General features: G+C 42.7%; 2 protein-coding genes across 2 annotated transcripts in view; one reads left to right on the forward strand and one right to left on the reverse strand.

Moving 5' to 3' along the window:
• Positions 1–23,871, forward strand: part of LOC138371392 (uncharacterized) — a 238,065-nt gene that overhangs the window by 22,585 nt on the left and 191,609 nt on the right. The gene's annotated exons all lie outside the window — the stretch shown is intronic.
• Positions 12,078–23,144, reverse strand: LOC138371150 (uncharacterized). The gene is made up of 2 exons (XM_069335986.1): positions 22,118–23,144; positions 12,078–12,256 (listed from the first exon to the last, which is right to left on the reverse strand). Exons 1-2 carry the CDS (start codon positions 23,142–23,144, stop codon positions 12,078–12,080), a joined length of 1,206 nt encoding a protein of 401 aa, XP_069192087.1.

Below are 23,871 nucleotides of genomic sequence, written 5' to 3' on the forward strand. Positions count from 1 at the left end.
ACGACACCTGGTGAGGACAGCGTGTACTGGCCTCGAGGACCAGTTTCCAGTCTGGTTCAGCGCTCAACACCGCCGCTGCTGACCTCTGGTGAGGTGGTGCCCAGACACCACCGCCATCTATGGAGCGGATACGTCAGGCATTTGTGCCCGAGCCCGTAAGTGAGGTGTTTTAGTGTGTCCCAGGTATTGATGACGTGTCTGCTTACAGAGTCGACCTGGGACCCCTGTGATGGAAGTTGAGTCAGTCTACCCGAGGCAGCCAGTCTCCATACCTTGAACCTTGCTGCAGCTGTTGTGAAGTCGTCCCCCCGGAAGAACACTGTGGTGTGTTAGCCTGCAGTGGAGTGGCAGTAAAAGGATTTACCCAGGACCGACTGTTGGAGACGATCATCCACTGGGGTACTGAAGACAGGAGAGTGATTTGTGGTGTCACACGAGGCTCCTGTCTAGGGCGTTCCACTTTTATCGTTCGTGGATTGGCCGTACCAGCCTTGTTGGCTCAGAACCTGCCAGCAGACCAGCTGGACGTGTGGTTGACGGCCTCCACGGCGGTGCCCCCAGTGGACATGTGTTTTGGCTGACCTGTGGCCAGGGTAGGCTCAGCTTCTTTGAAGAATTCGTTGTGTGGCCACGAAGAAAGCACCAAGGACTCAGCGCCTAGCTTATGGATCCAGAGTCTTCAGCAGAAGACTACATTGTGAAGAATCCCCTTGTCAAGTGTTAATATCCCTCCCCCTTGTGCACTCTTTTATTTTATATATTTAATCGGTGATGGTGAAAATTATAATATTAAGTTCTTAGCTTTCTTTCCCTACTCCCTTTAAGTTACTTGCGTCACGGATCTCATCCCTTGATAGCCACTACTGGCTTGGGAACGGATATATATATCTGACTCTAACAACATCAGAGTGAGAACCCCGTTGCGTCCCGAGAGGGTCGTAACACACACAAAAATATTTTCCCATTATGCCAATATAATATGTATTCACATTGTTCATTATTATATTTACACACATGCATGCACTATTTACAGGTTTTTGCACTATTATTGCACATTTAGAATTCTTGGAGACAGTGGTAGTTGTTGAAGCAGTTGACAGCACACAATGGGACTGCACACGCTTCACACCATGTTTGCACAAGTTTACATATCTGATCTCTTTTATTGTTCTACAAACTAAGCAATCACATTGGTCTATTGCACGCTTTCCAGCTGGTGGCAAATGTTTTAGTCTGTGTGCTTGAAAGCCCTCCGTGTGAGTGAGCCTGGGTGTAGCAGCATGCTGCAACACTGGGTTCATGATGGATCTTTGTATGCCAGAAACATCTTTGCCAAACTTTGCTAATAACTGTGTCCCAAGTATAAAAGCAAACGAACGGAAACTTGGTTTACGTCCAGTTTTCACCAGATACATATTATAGCTGTTCAACATGCTTATGTCAACAAGATCGAAAAACACTTTTTTCGTCCACTTCAATGTTTTCCGCACTCACTCGACACTGCCCACCATCATGTCAGATTTATCAACCAAATGCATGTTGATATTATAGTCAAGAACACAATCTGGCTTATTGGTTCTTGCGTTACTTGGTTCACCTTGCCACTGTTCACCATTGTACTATCATGAACGGTTGTCAGCAAGTTCACTTCTCTCTTGTCTTTCCACCTAACTGAGCGTATTTGATCACTTTTTCTTAGTTGGCAGTCACCAACTTCAAGTTTATTGTCAAACACTGGCATTTCCCTTCTTCTTGGCTTTACTGTGCCAAACAATCCAGTTCTATTTTAAATCAAAAACCTATCTTGCAAGGGACTTGTATAGCAGTTATCCATGTATAAAATGTGGCCCTTGTTCATCCATGGTGCCATCAGTGACTTCACCACACTACCTGAGAAACCATGTTGGTCGTTACCGGGAATGTCTACATCGCTAGCAGAATACAGAATCGTGTGTAACACGTATCCTGTTTCACAGTCACAAAAAACAAAGAATTTCAATCCAAATTTGTTGCGTTTGGAGGGAATATACTGCTTGAATGCAACACGTCCTCTGAAAAGCACAAGGGAATCGTCAATCACCAGCTTCTGTGCTGGTACGTAGAAATCTCTGAACTTACTAATCGCTTCATTCATATAGTGCCTGACTCTCCAAAGTCTATCATCCTCTGTCCGGTCCTCATTACTTGCAAAATGAAGACACCTGAGGAGTATCTGAAACCTGTCTCGGGACATATATTTCCTGAAGAAAGGTGTTGGAATAGTCTGGTCTTTGCTTAAATAATCTGTGATAGCATGTTTGACACAATGTTTCATCAACATACATATTGCCAAAAATATATGCATTTCACCTACAGCAGTGTTTTTCCAATGCTGCAATCGTGAATATTCTGTTATCTCTTTTCCAGTGAGATGAGTCGCATGAAGGTTCATTTGGTGTACAATATATTCCATGAGCGGCTCATCATAAAATGCTGTAAAGTAATCCATTTCACACATGTCCTCACCATTATCAGGGAAAAGGTCTGTAATCCCAACTTCTTTATTGTCAACGGCAGGAATTAGAGGAATAAAATCATCACCATCACTCCACACAAGTACACCTGGTGTCCTGCGAGACGCAACAGCGGCTCGACAGCGAGGAAGCATTGCACACCGTGGACCAGGAGCTAAAGTCTGTCTATGCAAAGTACGGGCGCTATGTGAACGTGAGGTGAAATCACGTGAACATGAGGGTCTTGGTTCCTCATGTGGTGCCATACGGCAGCGCTTGGCTGGGCGAGACGCTGCTGACGCGACAAATTCTCGCCCAGTATCACCACTGGTACTAGCAACAGGCATGATAACACTATGCTCTGAATCCACTTCACTAAAACCAGAAAATGAGTCACCTTCCTCTGACTCATCGCCCAAAATATCCTCGTACTCTAAATAAGCACAAGAACTGTGTGGTCGTGGGTGAATTGGAGTAGACATTGGGCGAGGAGGCACGGGTGAGCATGTAGGCCTCGCCATGGGAGGAGACTGTACTGTATCTCATATTCACTGTCTGTGCTACTATCATCGGACAATTGTCTGTAGTCCTTATCAATGTCAGGGTCATCAAAAATCACTGTCCTCACCATCAGAAAATAATTCACTAGTTATTTGCTCTTGAGTAAGTGATTGCGTGGTGCGTGCTCAGGAGGCATTTGGCCATGCGTTCGCCATGGTGACCGCTGGGTAATTGGTACTTCCCACGCATTGGTAGCATGAGCTGGATATTTTTTACAAAATGGCAGCTGGTTTACTATAGCCCCTGGGCAGCGTATGGGGGCCCCCCCTACCCCGCTGGCCATTCAAATCTTGTGTGGTATTCCATCACGTCATATGACATCATGCACAATTTATAGCAAGTTACTCAACACATCATATGACGTGTTGTGCAGTTTAAGGGTTAATCATGGTGTTATTACCCAGTTATGTTGAGTGTATTAACCCTCTGAAATGCAAAAAGCGTATAATATTGCTCAATCAGGGGTGCGCATAACACCTTAACCACTGCACTGTGCCAAACGACAAATGCCATTCGCCAATTACTGCGCTAACTGACAAAAGTATTTTTTTATTTTTTCGTACACGGTCGAAGCGCGCTTGCGGTAGGTTGATTACAAAATGGACTCTTAGGACCTCCAGTGAGAGGCAGCCATCTTGGAAAAAATTCCCAGAATGACCTAGGGCTGCTGGCTGGGGCAGTACTGAGTGAGCAACAATGGGTGGCACACGCGCCTTTGGCTCCCAAACACCTGTCCAACGCGGTGTTGACTTGGGTACAAGATGGATTCCTGAGGTGTTTGCCAGATTGAAAAAAATTCCCAGCATTCCCCACGGTCATGGGTAGGCTCATATTCAAGGTAGCAACCATGTCGTATTCATCCATATCAAGCTCCCAGCCCTAGTCGGCCATGTTTTTAAGAAGGCATATTGCTTGAAGATGAGCATGCCAATGATTTTGATAACCCAAATCTGGAAAAAGACCAAACAGGTGTCTGCTACTAGTGATATGCATGGTGAAGTGAACGCTGTGGAGAGTGTGTACAATACACAGCTCTCACAGCCCTGCTATGCCGGACTAGGTCACCACCATCAGTGGAACAACACAAATGAATTTTTGTATGTTCCACTGAACATTTAGTGCCAAATGCAATTCATTTGGACCATCCGGGAATTCGTTAGAGCGGGGTCTGTTAGAGAGATGATGCACTGTATTTGAAAAGAAAAAATGCAAGAATAGAGAAGTGATTGCAAATATTATTCAGCAGATATGTAAGTAATAAAATTGATCAGATACTGCATATAAGTAATACAATTTACCAGATATAAAAGTAAAAATAATGAACAGAAGAGTGGGAAATTAGATAATTAATCAAATTAAGATTTCTAGAGTAAACAAATTGAGATTCAAATAATTAATCAATTAGAATACAAATAATTAGCTAAGTTAAGAATTAATTTAATATTGTAATACATGAATATAATATTGTAATACATGAATATAATATGGTAATGTTACGGCCCTCTCGGGTCGCAACTGGGTTCTTTCTCTGATGTTAGTAGAGTTTGGGTATCCGGCCCCAAGCTAGTAGTGGCTTTCAAGGGGTGTGCTCCATAACGCAAGTAAATTAAAGGGGAAGGGAGACAAAGGCAAAAACTTAATACAGTGGTACCTCGGAATGCGATTGTCCCTGAATGCGAGGTTTTCGGAAGGCGAGGTGTATTTACTCCAAAAATTTGTCTCAGAAGGCGAGGGTTACTTCGGGAGGCGAGTTTGGACGCGAGTTTGTTGATACGCGTACAGCCGACCTAGCGCGTTCGTCGCCCCTCCGCCCCTCAGTTTATTATTGTCTCGCGCTCAGTGACTACCCCCACATCAATTCTTCTCGCGGATTTTCAGTGTTTTGTTGGATTTTTGGTGATTTGTCTATACAATTTGTTATTATATATCTCACCATGGGTCCCAAGAAAGCCAGTGGTAAGGATAAAGGCCAGAAAGCTCATGTGAGGATGACAATAGAGGAGAAACAAGAGATCATTCGGAAGCACGAGAACGGTGCACGTGTTGTTGAACTTTGTAGGCAGTACAACAAAGCCACATCAACAATATGCACTATACTTAAGAAGAAAAATAAGATTATGGGTGCTAAAGTGGCAAAAGGAGTAAGAACATTAACGGCACAAAGACCACAAATACTTGATGAAGTGGAAAAGTTGTTATTAATTTGGATACACGACAAGGAGTTGAGGGCTGATAGTGTTTCGGAGGCCATTATTTGTGAGAAAGCCAGGGTGTTGCACGAAGACCTTCTAAAGAATACCCCTGCAACGAGTGATGCAGATAAGAAAGAGTTTAAGGCAAGCAGGGGCTGGTTTGAAAAATTTAGAAAGAGAAGTAGTATCCATAGTGTTACAAGGCATGGGGTTATGTGATGTGATTATGGAAGGGGACTCCCCTTCCAAACAGTAACTCCTCTCCTCCTCCCCCCTCCTCACCATCTTCCATACGCCTACAGCACTCGACAGCAAGGTAAGTAATAACTGGAACACAGTTTTGTAGGTTTATTTAGATGAATTAGGTAAATTAGATATAAAAATTTAGTTTGATGTGGGGTTTTTGGGGTAGTCAGGAACGGATTAATTCATTTCCCCTTTATTTCTTATGGGGAAATTAACTTCGGAATGCGAGTTTTCGGAAGGCGAGGCGTCTCCAGGAACGGATTAAACTCTTATTCTGAGGTATGCCTGTAATATAATTATCACCATCACCATAAATAATATATAAATGATCACACGGGGGAGGTATAAACACTAGAATATACAATGTGGTCTTCCTCTGAAGACGCGGAGTATTCCACGGTGTTCAACGATGCTTAGCCCTCGGTCCTCTTGTGGCCTCACGATGAATCCTTCGATTCTCTCGAGTCTACCCTGGCCACAGGCCAGCCAAATCACAGCTCCACTGGGGGCACCGTCGTGGAGGCCGTCAACCACAAATCCAGCCTGTAGCTGGCAGGTTCCAATCAGCTCCGCAGGTTAGGCCACTCCACGACCGATACTAGGGTAGCGAGCCCTAGGCAGGAGCCTCGTGTGATCCCACAGATCACTCTCCTCACCACAACACCCCAGGGGTTAGTCTTCTCCACTAGTCAGCCCCGGGTACGACAATCCCTGGATCTGCCACCTCACAGGCAGGCTAACACAACAGTGTTCATCCGGGGGGTGACTCACAGTTTCAGCGGCAAATACGTGGAGGTTACTCGGCTGCCTTGGGTAGACTCGTCCAACTTCCATTACAGCAGTCCCAGGTCGACTCTGTAATCAGACACGTCATCAGTAATAGGGACACTTTAGGGCACCTCACTTACATGCTTAGACACAAACCCCACCTATCCACTCCATAGATGGCGTTGCTGTCTAAGCTCCACCTCACCAGAGGTCAGCAGCGGCTGTTATGAGCTGATCAGGACGGAAAACTAGCCCTTGTGGCCAGTATATCTCGTCCTCACTAGATGGCGCCGTCCATTGGAGGGGGTTTCGGGAGCTGACCCACAGATGGCGTGGTCGTCACTGCTCCGGGCTCGGACACTGGACTCGGGTCCGTAACACCTCCCCACCAAAAGGAATTTGGTTTGGGGTTCTATAAAGAAAAACACAAACCAAATTAGTACGGGGATACAACTCCAAATGGACTCATGTACACTGTAAACTGGAGTGGCGAGGCTGTCTTCTCCACAGAACTGTCCTAAGGAGAAACACTGGCACAAAGGAAACTTGAAGATAGAAGGCAATGACCTGCCTGATGTAATCTTCCACACTTCCACTGATTTCAAGCAGGGGCATAATCTCACGTGCCTCGAGTAAGGATTGATATTGACACGATCTGGGGCGACTCGACACTTCCGTGTGTCGTGGCACTGATGATGGCTGGTCACAGACGGCATTTCTGGTACCGGTCCGGTAGTCCTTCAGGGAGACGGGAACCTGGAATACAGGGGTCTGATAATTCAGAGTGATAGCGATAGTTAAATCAGTACTCACAGCATACTCTTCTACTAGGCCCACACCTAGTCCCAACAGGGCTGCTCGTACATCGAGGATGGCATTCGCTCTGCCACCGTCAGGTCGACCAACGTTCCGTATAACGCTGCATTTTAGGCTCAGCAATCACGCGGGGGTGTCAACCTGTCGGAAACAGTCACTCATAATATTACTTCTCATACCTCCTGTATCTACCATCACCTTCCAGGTCCCTTCTTTGACTGCAACACTCACAGTGCACGTCTCTAATCCCTGGGATCTCTTCACGATGTTCATGGGAGCCATCATCTGTCGGGTCGTCCCCTGGTCTTTACTGAGAACACACACGAGAATAAAACAAAATACCGCTAAGAGACATGGGGCCAACTGAGGGATAAGCTTCCTGAGCCTGTAATGTCCATAACCGGCTATATCCATTAGCCTGGTTTGGACCGAAGAGGGCACTAGAATTTCGTACATACCTCACATACCTCCGACGTCTGGGGAATCTCTGGCCGGTTCAATGAACGGTACTTTGCCATACCGCAAATACTCAGATGCCTTCACTCCAGACGCTAGGATATCCGTGGGTGTCCGTACACGAGGCCTCTCTTCTCGCTCAGTCGCTTCTACCACAGTAACCGCATGTTCTTCGTCGGGAGAAGAATCAGGAGACTTTGCTATAATGCTGTCGATCTGCGGGTGAGAGGAAGGATTAAACATTTTCAATTCCGGGTCTGTCTGTACCTGGACATTACCACTGCCTGCTATTACCTCAGACCTTGCTGTTCCGGCAGACTCGTCCGCGACCTTGGGATGATTGTTGCTCCAATCTGTCACCAAGTCGTTGGCTAGTATCACGTCAATCCCAGCTATAGGGAGGGTATCACTACTGCCAACGCACATGTGCCGCTGAAGTAAGGCGAGTCGAGATGTATCGGCACTAAGGGGGCGATGTACTGCGTCCTAGGAAACCCAACCAGGACAACCTTTTGTCTCCCATCCACACTCACTCCCTCGGGTAACGAGTTTTTCACGATCAGGACTGGGCTGCTCCACTATCTCTGAGCACTACAACTGATCTACCAGTATGATCACTCGTTACCCGCTTGAAGTGTGAGGGGAAAACAATCTTGGTTCTTCCTGCGTAGTTAGACTGGCTTCCTGCTGGTAGTGTTACGCAGCTCATCAGCATCACCTCCTACGTGGGCCGCTACCTCTTCTGCCTCGACACATATCAGCTACATGCCCTTTCTGCCCACAAGTCCAACACACCATATTCCTCCTCGGACTCCGGTGTTTCGGACTGTTAGGACTAGTCCTTCGAGGGCTACTTGGGGGCGTCTTCTCAGCGCTTCGTGGGACGGTCTCTCTTCTTCCTGACGAGGCTTGTAAAACCGGCGGGGTAATCCTCGGGACGTACTTAGCAGAAGGCCTATGCGTCAGGATGTACTCTTCAGCCATGGTGGCTGCCGCACTCAAGGTCTCCACTTGCTGCTCTTCTAAGTACGTCTTTAGATCTCCGGACAGACAGTCTTTGAAGTCCTCTAACAGTATGAGCTGCTCGAGGTCTTCTTTGGTCTCCACCTTCCGAGAGGCACACCATTCCTGAAAAGTCGCTCCTTGATTGTGGCGAATTCGGTGAAAGTGTGCTCTGAGGTCTTTTTCAGGTTTCTAAACTTCTGCCTGTAAGCCTCAGGTACCAATTGGTACGCCATGAGCACGACCTTCTTCACCTTGTCGTAATCGCCAGAGTCATCAAGGGACAACGTGGAGTAGGCGACTTGGGCCTTCCCAGTCAAGACGGACTGTATCATGATGGCCCAATTCTCCTTCGGCCACTCCAAAGAGGCTGCGACTTTCTCGAAGGCCGCGAAGAACTTCGAAACTTCCTTCTCGTTGAACTTCGGGACCATTTTTATGTTCCTTACCGGATCGAAACCACTTGTTACCATTGTTTGCCTCCGACCACCTAACCGCAATACTTCTAGCTCATGTTGTCTCTCTCTTTTTCTTCTAATTCTAAACGCCTCATCGCCAATTCTTTATCTTTCATCTCCATTTCTTTATTTTTCATCTCCATGCCTTTATCTTTGAATTCTCGTTCTAATTCTAACTTCTTCCATTCTATCTCGCGATTTATCTCTAAGGCACGCATTTTGACTGTAAGTAAACTTATATTTAGCTCACCTGCATCACTGTCAATGTCACTGCCTTTATCTTCCTTTTCAGTGGAAGCTACTTCTTCACTTTCTTTTGTACCTTGTGCCTCACTTTCCTCTTTCTCCTCGGCCTTCAAATGCCGGTGAACCTTGGACAAGATCTCCACACGGGAATCACTGGCCCGTATCTTAATCTCCAGGTAGGCACTGAACCAAGACGAGTTCTTGTTTTCCCCAGATATTTTAATCTGGCAAGACAGTCCTCCCTGTTCAGAAGGCCTGAACATCGTCTAGATCATCTATGGTCGCTTTTTCCGCCATCGTCACCGAGATGGAACACTAACACTTAACACACCGCTTTCGTTAGCACTTAACGCACCGAGCACTGTTCTACGTCAATATTGCACTTTATCGCACCTAGCGCCTCACTTGTCAATATTGCACGTAATCACCGGGCACCGCACTACACAATATTGCACTTAATCACAGCGAGCACCTCGCTCTACAATATTGCACTGAATCAGACCGAGCACCGCACTACACAATATTGCACTTAATCACAGCGAGCACTTCGCTCTACAATATTGCACCGAATCACACCGAGCACCGCACTACACAATATTGCACTTAATCACAGCGAGCACTTCGCTTCTACAATATTGCACTGAATCACACCGAGCACGCACAGGACGTATAACGTCCTAATAGTCAAACACGGGGAATTATTTACAGGGAATGCGCCACTTCACCACCCCTGTCAAACATACTTGACAAGGGGTCGGATCCCGCTGGGGATGCCAATTATGTTACGGCCCGTCTCGGGTCGCAACTGGGTTCTTTCTCTGATGTTAGTAGAGTTTGGGTATCCGACCCCAAGCTAGTAGTGGCTTTCAAGGGGTGTGCTCCGTAACGCAAGTAAATTAAAGGGGAAGGGAGACAAAGGCAAAAACTTAATAATATAATTATCACCATCACCATAAATAATATATAAATGATCACACGGGGGAGGTATAAACACTAGAATATACAATGTGGTCTTCCTCTGAAGACGCGGAGTGTTCCACGGTGTTCAACGATGCTTAGCCCTCGGTCCTCTTGTGGCCTCACGATGAATCCTTCGATTCTCTCGAGTCTACCCTGGCCACAGGCCAGCCAAATCACAGCTCCACTGGGGGCACCGTCGTGGAGGCCATCAACCACAAATCCAGCCTGTAGCTGGCAGGTTCCAATCAGCTCCGCAGGTTAGGCCACTCCACGACCGATACTAGGGTAGCGAGCCCTAGCAGGAGCCTCGTGTGATCCCACAGATCACTCTCCTCAACACAACACCCCAGGGGTTAGTCTTCTCCACTAGTCAGCCCCAGGTACGACAATCCCTGGATCTGCCACCTGACAGGCAGGCTAACACAACAGTGTTCATCCGGGGGGGGTGACTCACAGTTTCAGCGGCAAATACGTGGAGGTTACTCGGCTGCCTTGGGTAGACTCATCTAACTTCCATTACAGCAGTCCCAGGTCGACTCTGTAATCAGACACGTCATCAGTAATAGACACACTTTAGGGCACCTCACTTACATGCTTAGACACAAACGCCCACCTATCCACTCCATAGATGGCGTTGCTGTCTAAGCTCCACCTCACCAGAGGTCTGCAGCGGCTGTGTTATGAGCTGATCAGGACGGGAAACTAGCCCTTGTGGCCAGTATATCCTCGTCCTCACTAGATGGCGCCGTCCATTTGGAGGGGGTTTCGGGAGCTGACCCACAGATGGCGTGGTCGTCACTGCTCCGGGCTCGGACACTGGACTCGGGTCCGTAACAGGTAATAATACAAGAAGGGCAAGGATATGTAATATAAACAGGCAAAAAAAAAAAAAAGAGAGAGAACAAAGTTAGAATTAGACAATTAGATTAAGATTATGAATAAACAAATGGATTCAGACTCAAAATAATTAATTAAAAAGGATACCATATTTAATCAAATTAAAAATTCAATAATCTCTTAATTGTAATACAGTAATATCATATGGTAATAAGACAAGTTGGATAAGGGTATGCAATAGAAAGAAACACATATGGGCTGGAAACACTGATGTACTTAAAGCTTAAGAATCCATTAACAATACTGGAATATTAGACAACAAATAAGACTAGTAGCTAATATTACTGGGCAGATATATAAGTAAAAAAATTAAATTATTAATTTTTTAATTCACAAAGTAATGAATTAAAGATTCAGATAATTTGACAAATTAAGAGTTCAAGGTTTATAACATTTTGGGAAATTGAAGTGTTAGTATCAACAGATAATGGGTAAGTTGCAAATATTGTAAGCTAAGAATCTGATAACTAGACGAATTAAGCATTCAAAAAATTATTACATTTTATAAAATTGAAGTCATTGTAGTAATAGTTATAAGAGGGTAAATTACATGTATTTGAAGCCAATTATATAAAAAAGAAGCATATATTAATTGATATAAAAATATAAAAAAACTAAATTTAAATAAGGTTAGGCTAGGTAAGGCTTGGTCACTCATGTGTTAGTTTCAGCAATGACATTGGAAGTTTGCTGGCTTCCAGTTATGTTACAATCAACAAAGAAAGACAATAATTGTTGGACACTTTTTATTTCACGTCTTTTGCCTGTTCTTTCTTACCAATGATTGTTCCATTCCTGGTGTAGCACTGCTTGATAAGATTTAGGTTTTGTTTGTGAACATGATGCGGTCTGTAGAGGAGAATCAACGCTGCTTGGTAAGGCATTCATTAATATAAAGGTTAGTTTTATATTTATAGCTGATTGAATGAGATCTTACTTATCATTGGGATAAGCTAGTTTAGTGAACTTACCTGTCTGGTGCTTTAGTGACTGTTTTTATCTATTCTGATAGATTTAAAAGTATCATTAAAGTTTATCTCTGATCTAATCAGTTGATGAGCTACACCAGAGTAGTTCTCACATTCTTGTTCTTCAGGCAGTTCAGTAGAGCTGATGATGAGCAAATCATGGAGTTTTTGTTGATCCCTGTTGTTTGGAGAACCTGAAACACTTATAAATCCATTACAGTAGAACCTCGAGTGACGACCGCCTCAAATGGCGAGCAATTTGGTTAACAAACACCCCGATCGCCGACAATTCGTCTTGTTAGGCGAGCGCTCGTTTGAATAATGTCAACACCACATGGTGGGGTCGCGCTGCTTCTCGCAGATTCTCAGACGCCTCCGACGATGTAAATAAATTATTTTTCTTTGTTTAACATTATACATTAATAGCTGTTTTAGTGTTTAGTGCCTTAATTTAAACACCCCGCACAGGATAGGGGGCAGCTATAGTGCAGCCATGACCGATAGTTGACAGACACCACCTAGAAAAAAAATCCTGGCCAACATTCCTGGGTGTGAGAGCTTCAGTACTGAGCGAGCCACCAAGGCTGATGCATGCAGCATGAGCTCACAGAACCACTGTTCAGCTTGTGACCACAGCATCGCCTAAAAATGCCATAATATATATGTTCATGCTATTATTTAGTGATGATAGTATTACAGAAGACCCCCCTGACTGTGATCAAACTGACCAGGATTCTGATAATAGCAGGATTGTGATGACATTTAGCACTGTGCTCCATGGTGGGAGGAGTAATGTTGAGGGAGGGAGGGTTGTGGCGTCGTCTTTTGACTGTGTGTGGCCACCTTTTATTGACTGGACTTACCACACCAGCTTAGTGGTTCACTATGGTGAACACAAATGTAGATACTTATATGTAATGTGTGTATAGAGTGTAATAACAGCAATAGAAGTATGTCGGGGCCGCCATTTTGGTGAGGGAGGTGCGTCGTCTGCAAGACATGTCTTGTTGTTTACTGGTGGCCACTATGGTCTTTGGGCACCATACCAGCTTAATTGTACAGGTATGGTGAATAAAAGATGTAGATACTTATATATAATGTGTGTATATAGTGTAATAACACCACAAACAGTATTGTTGGAGGAGAAATATTAGTGCATCTGGCCTCAAACCAGTGAAGGTGGCCGCCACCAGCTGACTGTGCGAGTAGCTACGTCTTATTGTCTTTACTCACCATACATGCTTATGTACAGTTATGGTGAACAAAACATGTAAATACTTATAAATAAAGTCTGTGTATAGTGAATAAATGCAAAAACAGTAGCGTGGGAGGACAATGTGGGCAAGTAAGGTGTTGTTGAGGGAGAGTGTGGCAGCAAGTGGCTGGCTGGTGTGTGGCGGTCACTCCTCGCTGCATTTTGACTCACAGTACCAACTTAGTGGTTCGTTATGGTGAGTAAAACATGCAGATACCTTTATATAACCTGTGTATATTGTATAATAACAGCAAAACTATTTGTTTATTGTTTTATGAACATAATAATTGAATCACTAATATGCACACCATAATTTTGAGTATAGTGATGGTTCACACATTTTATTATATAAATATATCACAATACACACTATTGAATAATATTACTGCAAAACAACAAAGAAAAAATCAATCAGAGTCATTGAAATAATTAGGTAATAATATCTTTGTGGCAACACCCCGCCTGACAGCTCGGGCAGAGCAGACCTCGTCTGGCGACTGCTCTGTCAATGCTTCTTTTTTGCCAGATTTCCCCACCCGATTGTAGGCCAAAATATGCCACCTATGATTTTTTTGTTATTTTTTCTGTGACCATGGAACACAAATGAACACTTCTATAAGACGAAATAATTTTTTGGATTTATTTTTTTGTTGCGCCTGTGGGTGTCGAAGCCATTATGACCCTTAGCGGCTCAATGGTTAATGATGCTATTGATGCTGGGATGTTGTAAAGCATTGACTTTTTTGTAGAAAAAAACAAAATTAATTAAAAAAAAAGAACAAATGTCAAAAAGGTTTGTTTGTTGTTTGTCAGGTAGGCTGCTCCATGTTTCTTAAATAAAAAAAAAAGGATAAAAAAAGTTAAAACACTTTGAAAAATGGACAAATGCCATATAAGTTCGTTCAGCGTTTGGCGGGTAGGCTGCTCCATTATTGAAAAATAAATGAAAAATACAAAACAAATGGAACACATTTGAAACACAGAAAGATTGTCATAATGGAGCAACCTACCCGACAAACACTGAATGAACCTTTATGGCATTTGTTCGTTTTTCAAAGTGTTTCAACTGTTTTATTATTTTATTTTTATTTTTTTTTTATTTAAGAAACATGGAGCAGTCTACCTACTGAACACCGAATGAATCTTTTTTGATATACAAAATAGAAAAAAAGAAAACAAAATTGAACAAATTTGAAGAAAGAAAAATGTCATAAAGGGTTTGTTCAGTGTATGTGAGGTAGGCTACTCCATTATTTATAACATCGAATATCATACTGATGATTTTCGGTAGTAGAACGGAATATTTCTATTTACATTATTTTCAGTGGGGAACTTCGTTTTGAATGACGTCAGTATCACATGACGACCACGGTGCCAGAATGGATTAAATTCGTCATTCGAGGTTCCACTGTACAGCCTACTTAACTACACATACTGTATTGCATATTAATGGGTTATAAGCCAGTCCAAACAGGGTATAAGTATGGAATACTATAACTCTAATACTGGGTGGGGTGGATATTATGAGGGACTGGTGGCTCTTAACAGTTGTTGCTAACGTGTGTTGGTGAGTGTATTAATATACCTGAGTCTTGTCTCTCCTTACTCATAACCTTTGTGTACCCGAGTCTTCTGTCTCCCCTTACTCGTAACCTTTGTGTACCTGAGTCTTGTCTCCCCTTACTTGTAACCTTTGTGTACCTGAGTCTTGTCTGCTCTTTCTCATAACCTTTGTGTACCCGAGTCTTCTGTCTCCCCTTACTCGTAACCTTTGTGTACCTGAGTCTTGTCTCCCCTTACTTGTAACCTTTGTGTACCTGAGTCTTGTCTGCTCTTTCTCATAACCTTTGTGTACCCGAGTCTTCTGTCTCCCCTTACTCGTAACCTTTGTGTACCTGAGTCTTGTCTCCCCTTACTTGTAACATATGTGTTTCTGAGTCTTGTCTCTCTTTATTCTTAACATTTGTATTCCTGTGTCTTGTCACTCCAGTAATGTGAGAGTATGTTAAATTGAGCATTAGTAAATGTGTATGATTGTGTGTGTTAAGTTTTCCCACAAGTTTTCGTGAGAGTACCGTCCCAGCACTCTACGAGGACAGAGAGGGAGGAGCGAGACTTCACACGCTGCGGGTGTGTGGTGTGTGCTGGTGAGGAGTCCACCTCACTGTGTGGGGTTATTTACCTCCATTATATCTCTGTGACTGGAATACTGTCATTAATGGTTAGCGAGATGTTATTCCTTGGTAGTGTATTGTCCCATTTCCTGTGTTTTAATAAATGTAATGCATGTACTGTACTTTGATTGTCGAGTTCTGCCAATTCAAAAAATATGGTACCGGTCCCACGTTGTTACTCTTGTGTTTGAAGGTTTGAAGTGTTTATAAATGCACATTGGTTCTACATCCCTGTTTTAAAGTAACATATCTACACTATAAGTAAGGAAGTAAAGGATTGGTTTTGTGAGTTCGTACTCTAGGGTACGGCTTACAAGTTCATGCCCTTTGTGGGATATTTGGGTTTGATTCTGATTAATTAATAATTAAAGTAGTAAATTAAATTACGAAGGACCACCCGCTTTTAAAGTAAAGAGGGAAACTGAGAATTTCAGATCATTAGATAAAATTCTAGAGAAAACCGGTGACTATGGATATGACTAGAAAGTATGATCATAAGAATAATTAATGGGCTGTATTATTAAAACCAAACCTCAAACACCTACATTGGGGGGTTATTACTGGAGGTCAGTACGTCCAGGAATCAGTGTGGTTCGTTCACTAATTCTATTAATAATCTAATCCTATAATTAATGTTAATTAATGTTGAATATAATATTATTCATACAAAGAAGAACATGAATATGAGCATAATAATGAGTTACAGTAAATCACACATTATGTTGTTCATTCTGAATGTATCAAATTGCAGAGTTATGAATAAAAGGAAATAAGCCTTAGCTGGTAATAGATTCCTTTAGATAACCCTGGTAGTCCTCTTAATCTCCAAGTCTGGTACACCGACGTATGACACGGTTAGCATGGGGAAGGCAGCATGAGGAATTCGTCTCTCGAGCTGCAAGATAAATGACTACCAGTAGCAATTGATTTAACTACTCAATACATATTCAAGATTATAGATATCTACAGATAGAATTCTAATCACCTGGTATTAGGTGTTGTCTTGCCGCGTGACGTGCAATCACCCTACCATTAATACACTTATAAATGATGCATCAAATAAAGTACTTAACTGTGGGCACTGTGTAAGTATTAAGATTGCCGTAATTACGTATCTCAAATTCAGGTGAGCTTATCCTGGATTTGTACGTCTCAAGTTGACTGATCACGTGTCGTCAGGAACCAAGTCTAGGGGTCCCTTATTTAACACCAGCACTAGTTGAAGATATTATCTGCAAGGTCGTTCACGGCCTCACAGTGGCGGCTTTCATCTGTGGATAGACACACGTGTCCTATTTGCTGGACAATGGCGTCTTTTGTGAGTATGGTAAGCGCAGGTCTGCCTCTCTTCGGTTTCCCACGTGTACGCTTCCAGAGCGCCTCACCGACACTAGCATGGCGTCGCGTCCCTCCCCCCACGCCGAGTCCACGTTCATTACACAAATTATTGGCATGAACATTAATATTTCTCGCATTCGCGCTTGAAACTCTAAAGACTGGACGGGTTTATTATTTAGAGGAACGGAATATTATTATTTAACTATTTAAGAATAGTAAAGATACAAGGGAGAGGAATTAATGTCTCCCCATAGCATTCATTGATGACGCTACCTCTATCGCGAGGTAAACGTTTTGATTCTAAAGCTCTATTCGGCTTTTTAGTTAGAGAACAATTCGTCTGCAATCAGTTGTCATACAGAATGCTTTAATTATGGAGAATCGTATTTAATTCTCACACAAATTGTATATAATGTGTTTTACTGTAAAGAAATCTGACGTAATACTGGCGTCAGATGACGGAAGAATTCTAGCCTAATGCACAGATGAATTATTAGTACAGGAGAATTCTACGAGTTGTTAATTTTACTTACTACAATATTAATATGGTTAGTAATAAGTAATGAGAATACAACAATGCTGTATTCGATGTTGGAAATATCCAACATAACTCCGGGGGGGGGGGGTTCCCAGGGTCGTAGTGTACTGTGTTGTACTGACCTATCCCGAAGTGATATTAAGATTAACACATTAGTAGGTTAGTATGTTAGTACACACATAACGAACGTCCCGGATTTATCAAGGACTTACAAGAATTTGAGTCTTGTTATTCACATGTCAACTAAAACATGTTGTTTGTAGCCTACACAATATTTATAAATTCAACTCTCCCAATTTAAACTAACAGAATCTACAGTGATGCGATATCTTGGGTCATAGTGACGTGTAATGTTTCGTTACATGGTATCACATCGTAGTATCAGTACAGTTTTCTTAGTTGGAAATGAAGGAAATTATTCTTCTTCAGAGTTATAATAGGCTCGTAAATTCCGCCTACATTGTTGAGCTGCAGCTCTAGTGGGGCGGTTGCTTGGAGGAACAAATTCATTGTCCTCTGAAATTACTGGGGAAACTGGATCTGACTGATATTCTTGTTCAGTCAGTTCTAGGGGAACCAGCTTGTCTAAAGTTTTTAGAGTAGTGTTGCCTTTGCACAAGACTTTAACCACTCTTAGGACACCTTGTCGATCTGGGTGGATGGTGACGATTTTTCCTATAGGCCACTCGGACCTTGGCCCATCACTGTCGACTAGTACAAGGTCTCCAGGTTTTAATTGTACCTTATTGTAAGGACTCGAAGCTCCGTAGTGGTATTCTCGTAGAGCTGTGAGGTATTCTCGAGTCCACACCTCATTCCACCTGTTGATAACTCTAGAAAGATGCTGGTAGCTTTCCACCAAGTCTCCTCTGGTCACATGGGACGGGTCTACAGGGTCCTCTTCGGCTAAGGGGATGAGAGGGCTCAGTAGACCTCCATGGATCAAGTGAGAGGGGCTCAGTGGTTCTCTCTGGGTGTAATCATCAGATAGGTAGGTGATCGGGCGGTTATTGACTCGCGCCTCGATTTCCACAACAATAGTTTGGAGTTCTGAGTAACTGACCTTTTGTCGGTGTAACGTTTTCCTTAGACATCTTTTGACTGTGCCTACCATTCGCTCATAGAACCCACCTTGCCAAGGGGCTCTTGGTGCTATGAATTTCCAGTGACATTGTCTTCTTTGTAAGACTGATTGCACTTCAGGGTGGTTCCAGACTTCTCGCAAACAACTTTCTCCCGCTACAAAATTAGACCCGTTGTCTGATATCATTAATCTAGGACATGATCGACGGGCAGCAAATCTGCGGAAAGCTTGAATGAAAGCTTCAGCACTCATGTCTGGGGTGACCTCTAAGTGTATGCCTCTGGTTGTAGCACAGGTAAAGAGACAAATGTACGCCTTTACTGGTATATTATCTGGGTTACCAGTGAGGAGTAAGGCTCCTGTATAATCTACTCCAGTGGTTTCGAATGGACGAAGATGAACTACTCGCTCTTCTGGGAGTGGAGGAGGTCCTGGGTAAGGACAGACTCTAGCGTCGTATCTCTTACAGATTACACAAGATTTAATAATGGTCTTAACAGTCTGACGACCTTGAGGAAGCCAGTACTTTTGTCTAAGATCGGTGAGAGTATCTAAAACTCCACCATGTAGGGTACCATATTGATGGTGATGTAAGACAAAAAGTTTAGTTATGATGTGGTGGCGAGGTAAAAGGATTGGGTTCTTAGTGTCTAAGTCAATCTTTGCATGTAGCAAACGTCCTCCACATCGTAGTATGTTATGAGTGTTGACATCGTACCAGATGCCCAGAGATTTAGTGAGTTTATCCGGAAGATTCTCAAATTGCTTCCGTAAGTCTCTTGCTGCGCCCGTTTAATCCAATAATGAACAGGATTGGGGAATTTGTGTCGTATTCCTATTTTAGAGAGGAAATCAAACACGTGTGCAGTCACTCGTAACAATTTGCTTAAATTAGAATAATGATGAGGATTAATGGCTAATGTTCGCTGAGGCTCTGGGTCCTTCATGGGAGTGGTGATATTGGTCACGATGACTTATGACTTTTGTTTGGGCCACTGACCACCAACAAGCCATGAAGGTCCATTGAACCACAGCGAAGATTTGACAAGTTGTTTTAATGTCAATCCTCTTGACAAATAATCTGCAGGATTGTCCTTAGTAGGGACATGTCTAAACTTATAACCTGCGGATAAATCATGAATCTCCCTGACGCGATTACTGACGTAAGGGGTTTTGTTGTTATTGTTTCTTACCCATTGTAAGACTGCCTCAGTTGTCAGACCACACTACAATCTCACCAAAGTGGATATTACTGAGTGTCTTCGCCAGGCAATGGGCCAATCTTACTCCCACTAGCAATGCAGTCAACTCCATCTGAGGTAAGGATCTCTTTTTGATGGGAGCAACTCTTGCTTTTGATGCGAGTAAAATTGAATTGATCACTGTTAACTAAATAGGCTACTGCGCCATATGCTTTGCCTGAGGCATCGCAAAAAACGTCCAAATTGGTGGGTAAGTTTGGTCCCGAGGCATTACATGGAAATTTCAAAACACCTAGCTGATTAAAATCCGTTGAGAGTATTTGCCATTTGGCTTGTAACTCACTTGGTAACGGATTATCCCACCCCATATGTTGTTGCCAGCACTCCTGCATTAGGAGTTTGCCCCTTATTAATATAGGACTAAGTAGGCCTAAAGGGTCAAATGGTTGACTGACAAATGAGAGCAGTGTTCTCATGGTAAGGGTTGAGTTATCAGTTTGCACTGACTTGACATTCATTTCGTCAGTGTTGGTGTTCCATTCCACGCCTAGAACCTTTAAGCTACTGGGTACCTGATAATCGGGAAATTCCTTCTCAATTAACTGGTTAAGTAGCTTATTATTTGAGGTCCATGACTGTAGAGGCATATTAGCTCCTAACAGTTCACGGTTAGCCTCATGGTAGATTTCTACCAGATCAGCTTGATTATTAGTTGTCCCCTGGAAATTGTCGACATATAAGTTGTCGCTAATGGTTGCCTTATAAGGGCTGTCTGATTTCCTCAAATGCGTGTCTAATGTTGCTTGCAAAAGAAACGGTGAGGATGTAGCACCAAATAATACAGAGGCGAACCGATAGGTGATTATTTCACTGTTAGGATCCAGTGGATCCTTGTACCAGAGGAATTTTGTGTAGTCACGATCTTCCTCCTGCAATCCTACTCGGAGAAAGGCCTTGCTGATGTCAGCAGTGTAGGCAAAAATGCCTGTGCGAAATCGCAACAATACGTCATGTAGCCTTTGTGATAGGCTAGGTCCCGTTTGGAGACATTCATTTAGAGACACACTATTAGGCTTTACTTTAGCACTGCAATTAAAGACAATACGAATAGGTGTTGTCAGCGAGTCTTTCACCACCGCATGGTGTGGTAAATAATGACCTGTTTTTCGGTCATCGTGTTCAACAACTTCAATGAACTTATTGTTAAGTTGTTGTTGGATAAGTTGGTGATACATGGTTAATTTTTCTGGCTGCTTCTGCAGTCGTGTTAATTGAGACCGCAATTGTGAGGCTGCCATAAAATAATTCACTGGAAGTTGGGGATGATCTAACTTCCATGGAAGTCTTACCCAGTATTGTTTATTTGAGTAGACAACCGTATCCAGATATTGCTGGTAAGTCCATGTATCATCAGGACTTGGTTGCTCAGGGATGATGCCTAACGTATCTAAATCCCACAAACGATGTATTGGTGGGTCAGACTCAATGTCCTCGGCTATTTCCCTGAAGCGTAGGGGTGACTGCTCTAAGCCTAGTCACGCCACAATTACATTATTGGTTTGTTGGTTTGTGGGCGCTGGACCTTGTCTGAAAAGCACGGGTCCTGTGAGCAATTTGCCACCTGCGGACGACAACAAATTCATACCATGTTGCCTAGTGCATCCAGTGATAAACTTGTAATAATGATCCGCGCCTATTAATATCCCAATATCTGTGAGACAGTCTGAATTTATTTTATGATCCGCTAGCCTCATGTGGTTTCGCTTAAGGTGTCTCGCAGTACGAGCTAATCCTGTGACTTGCAAGTCCGTAGGAATCTTATCTACGACCACCGCATGAATTGGGCTGGCAGAGGATCCTAATCTAACTAGTAATTTGACTACTTTGTAGTCACGTGGCCCACTATTTGATAGGAAACCAGAAATGTTTAACTTCACACTTTTGGTAGGTTTTAAATTTAAATCATCTACCAACTGTTGTGTGATAAAGGTTTTTTGGGAACCTTGGTCAAAGAGACCTCTACTGGTAATTTGAGATCTTCGATTTATTAATTTAAGCTGAGCAGTAGGCAAGGTAGTACTGTTGCCTGACTCAGTAGCAAGCACATTCACTTCGTGATGTACTTTACAATATTGCACTGCAGTAGAATTAGTAAAATTCTCTCCAGTGGACATAGTTGGTGTAGGAGATTTCCTACATAAGGCGTAGTGGTGTACACCCTGTTTACAACGGTTGCAAGTACGTAGTGGTACTGCACATTTCTTGGGATCATGAGAACCCATACATCTAGTGCATTTATGCAATTCCCGTAACCGTTTAATCCTAGCATTATAAGTAGGATAAACTGAACATTCGTATGCAGTATGCTCTTGATTGCAGAGCAGGCACTTTCTCTCTTTGTTTGACTTGTTCTCTTTATTAGACAAGTCATGGATTATCTCAGAAGGAGACACCGAATAGGTACCCACATTTCCACTTCTTTTCCCAGTGGATAGCGTGGTTTTTGATGTGAATTTATTAGACTTATTTAAAGTCTGTTTAGGTTTGATAGAAGTGTCAACTTGAGTTGAGCTACGATGAGAGTTAGTAGAGGAGTTTGTATCTTTCTCCCCGTCTTGATTGGCTCTTTGTCTTTCGACTAAGGTATGTAGACCTTCTGTGATTTCTTTCAGAGTCAAAAAGGTCGTATTGTAAATAGTACACAACTTATCTAAAGTTTCTCTTGGTAATTTTCGTTTAACAACTACTTTAGTCATCCATTCGGCTGACTGTATTTGGACTTTAAGGCTTAAGGCCTTGAGTAAAGATTCTAACTCTAGTCTGAAATTTTGGAGAGACTCTGCAGAATTATTGGCAGAGGGTAAATCTAGCAATTTTTGAACTAAGACAGTAACAGTTCTCTCCTTGTTATCGTAGTTGCTTTGGAGCAATTGTACAGCTGATGCGTAACCATCACTGGTCAGTGTTATATTGGAGATTACTTTCAAGGCTTCCTTTCTTAACAGGCCTTGTAAATAAGTGAATTTAGTGGTTGGAGGAATGTTAGTTTTAGAGTCTACTGCATCTACGAACTTACTCCAAAAATCATCCCAGCTTTCGTTCTCATCACCAGAGAATGTGGGTATGTTGATTTGAGGTAATTTAACCTCAGGATCTGTACGTACAGTGGAAGTTACTGTCAGCTTGTTTTTAGCAATTTGCTTCTTATAGGGTAGAAGCTTAACTCGAATATCTTCTTCATACTGGGCTAACTCATCTATAACCTCATCAAGTTCACTACTCTCTATAGAGGTTGATTGCAGTTCGGTCAAATACAAATTCATGTGTTGCTTAATATGAGCAAATTTGCTTTCAGCAACTTGTAATAAATCCTCTAATTCAAAGTAATCAACCGTTGACTGTTGTGACAGATTTTGACATTTATTAATCTGTCGGGTCAAATGACCTTTCAGACCAACAAGGGTCCTTTTCATTTTGGTAGCCGTATCCATCTTGTTGGGTAAAGGCTGATTGGTCAGTAAATACTTATTACTGAGGTAACTGGGATATTGACTCATTCAGTGGGTTTCAATATCAATGGGAATAGCCTAATATACTTGCATAGACTATGGGTTTACCTACCTAACACGAAATAGCTAGATACTTTGTGTACTGTCTGAATCTCACCACTAGTTCTCGTCCGGTTAGCTCATCTATATCACCATCAGAGTTAATGGAGAAAATCCAGCAATACACAAAATAATGTATACAAGAGAAATATTATGGAGACAATCCAATCAGAGTTATCTCAAAATTTATCCCACCCTATAGAGGGTCAGCACAAATAATATAATATATACAACACTGACTAGTTTAGATCTAGTCGTAATAAATCCTAACTAAGAACTATAAAATTATTTAGTCTGGGCTTGTACCAAATTCAGCACAATCTCAGCCTAAATTCTACCTAATAACATGGGTAAAGATTATTGTGTGCAATAAGGTAATATAGTTGTGCTGTATTTTTGGGTTTTTTGTTTTATAAGAGTGCTCTTGCACACACAGGTGAACAATTATGTACAGTTAAGTTTGGCTTGCTAGCCACAGCCCTTTGTGATGGTTGATGGTGTTAATTAACTTGTCAACCACATGCAACCTAGATTCCCCTGACAAATGTACACCGTCTCTAGTCAAGTTCTGTCTGTAAGGTCTGGCTGTAAATTGTATATATGTGGCATC

The sequence above is a fragment of the Procambarus clarkii genome, chromosome 35 (assembly GCF_040958095.1).
Source record: "Procambarus clarkii isolate CNS0578487 chromosome 35, FALCON_Pclarkii_2.0, whole genome shotgun sequence".
Classification (NCBI taxonomy): Eukaryota; Metazoa; Arthropoda; class Malacostraca; order Decapoda; family Cambaridae; genus Procambarus; species Procambarus clarkii.

Coding starts and splice junctions, on each gene's coding strand:
- LOC138371150 (XM_069335986.1), bottom strand. CDS start 23,144: ATGGATACGGCTACCAAAATGAAAAGGACCCTTGTTGGTCTGAAAGGT. Junction 12,257..22,117: donor GAAAAGAAGTGGAAATGTGG/GTACCTATTCGG, acceptor TAAGTGTTTCAG/GTTCTCCAAACAACAGGGAT.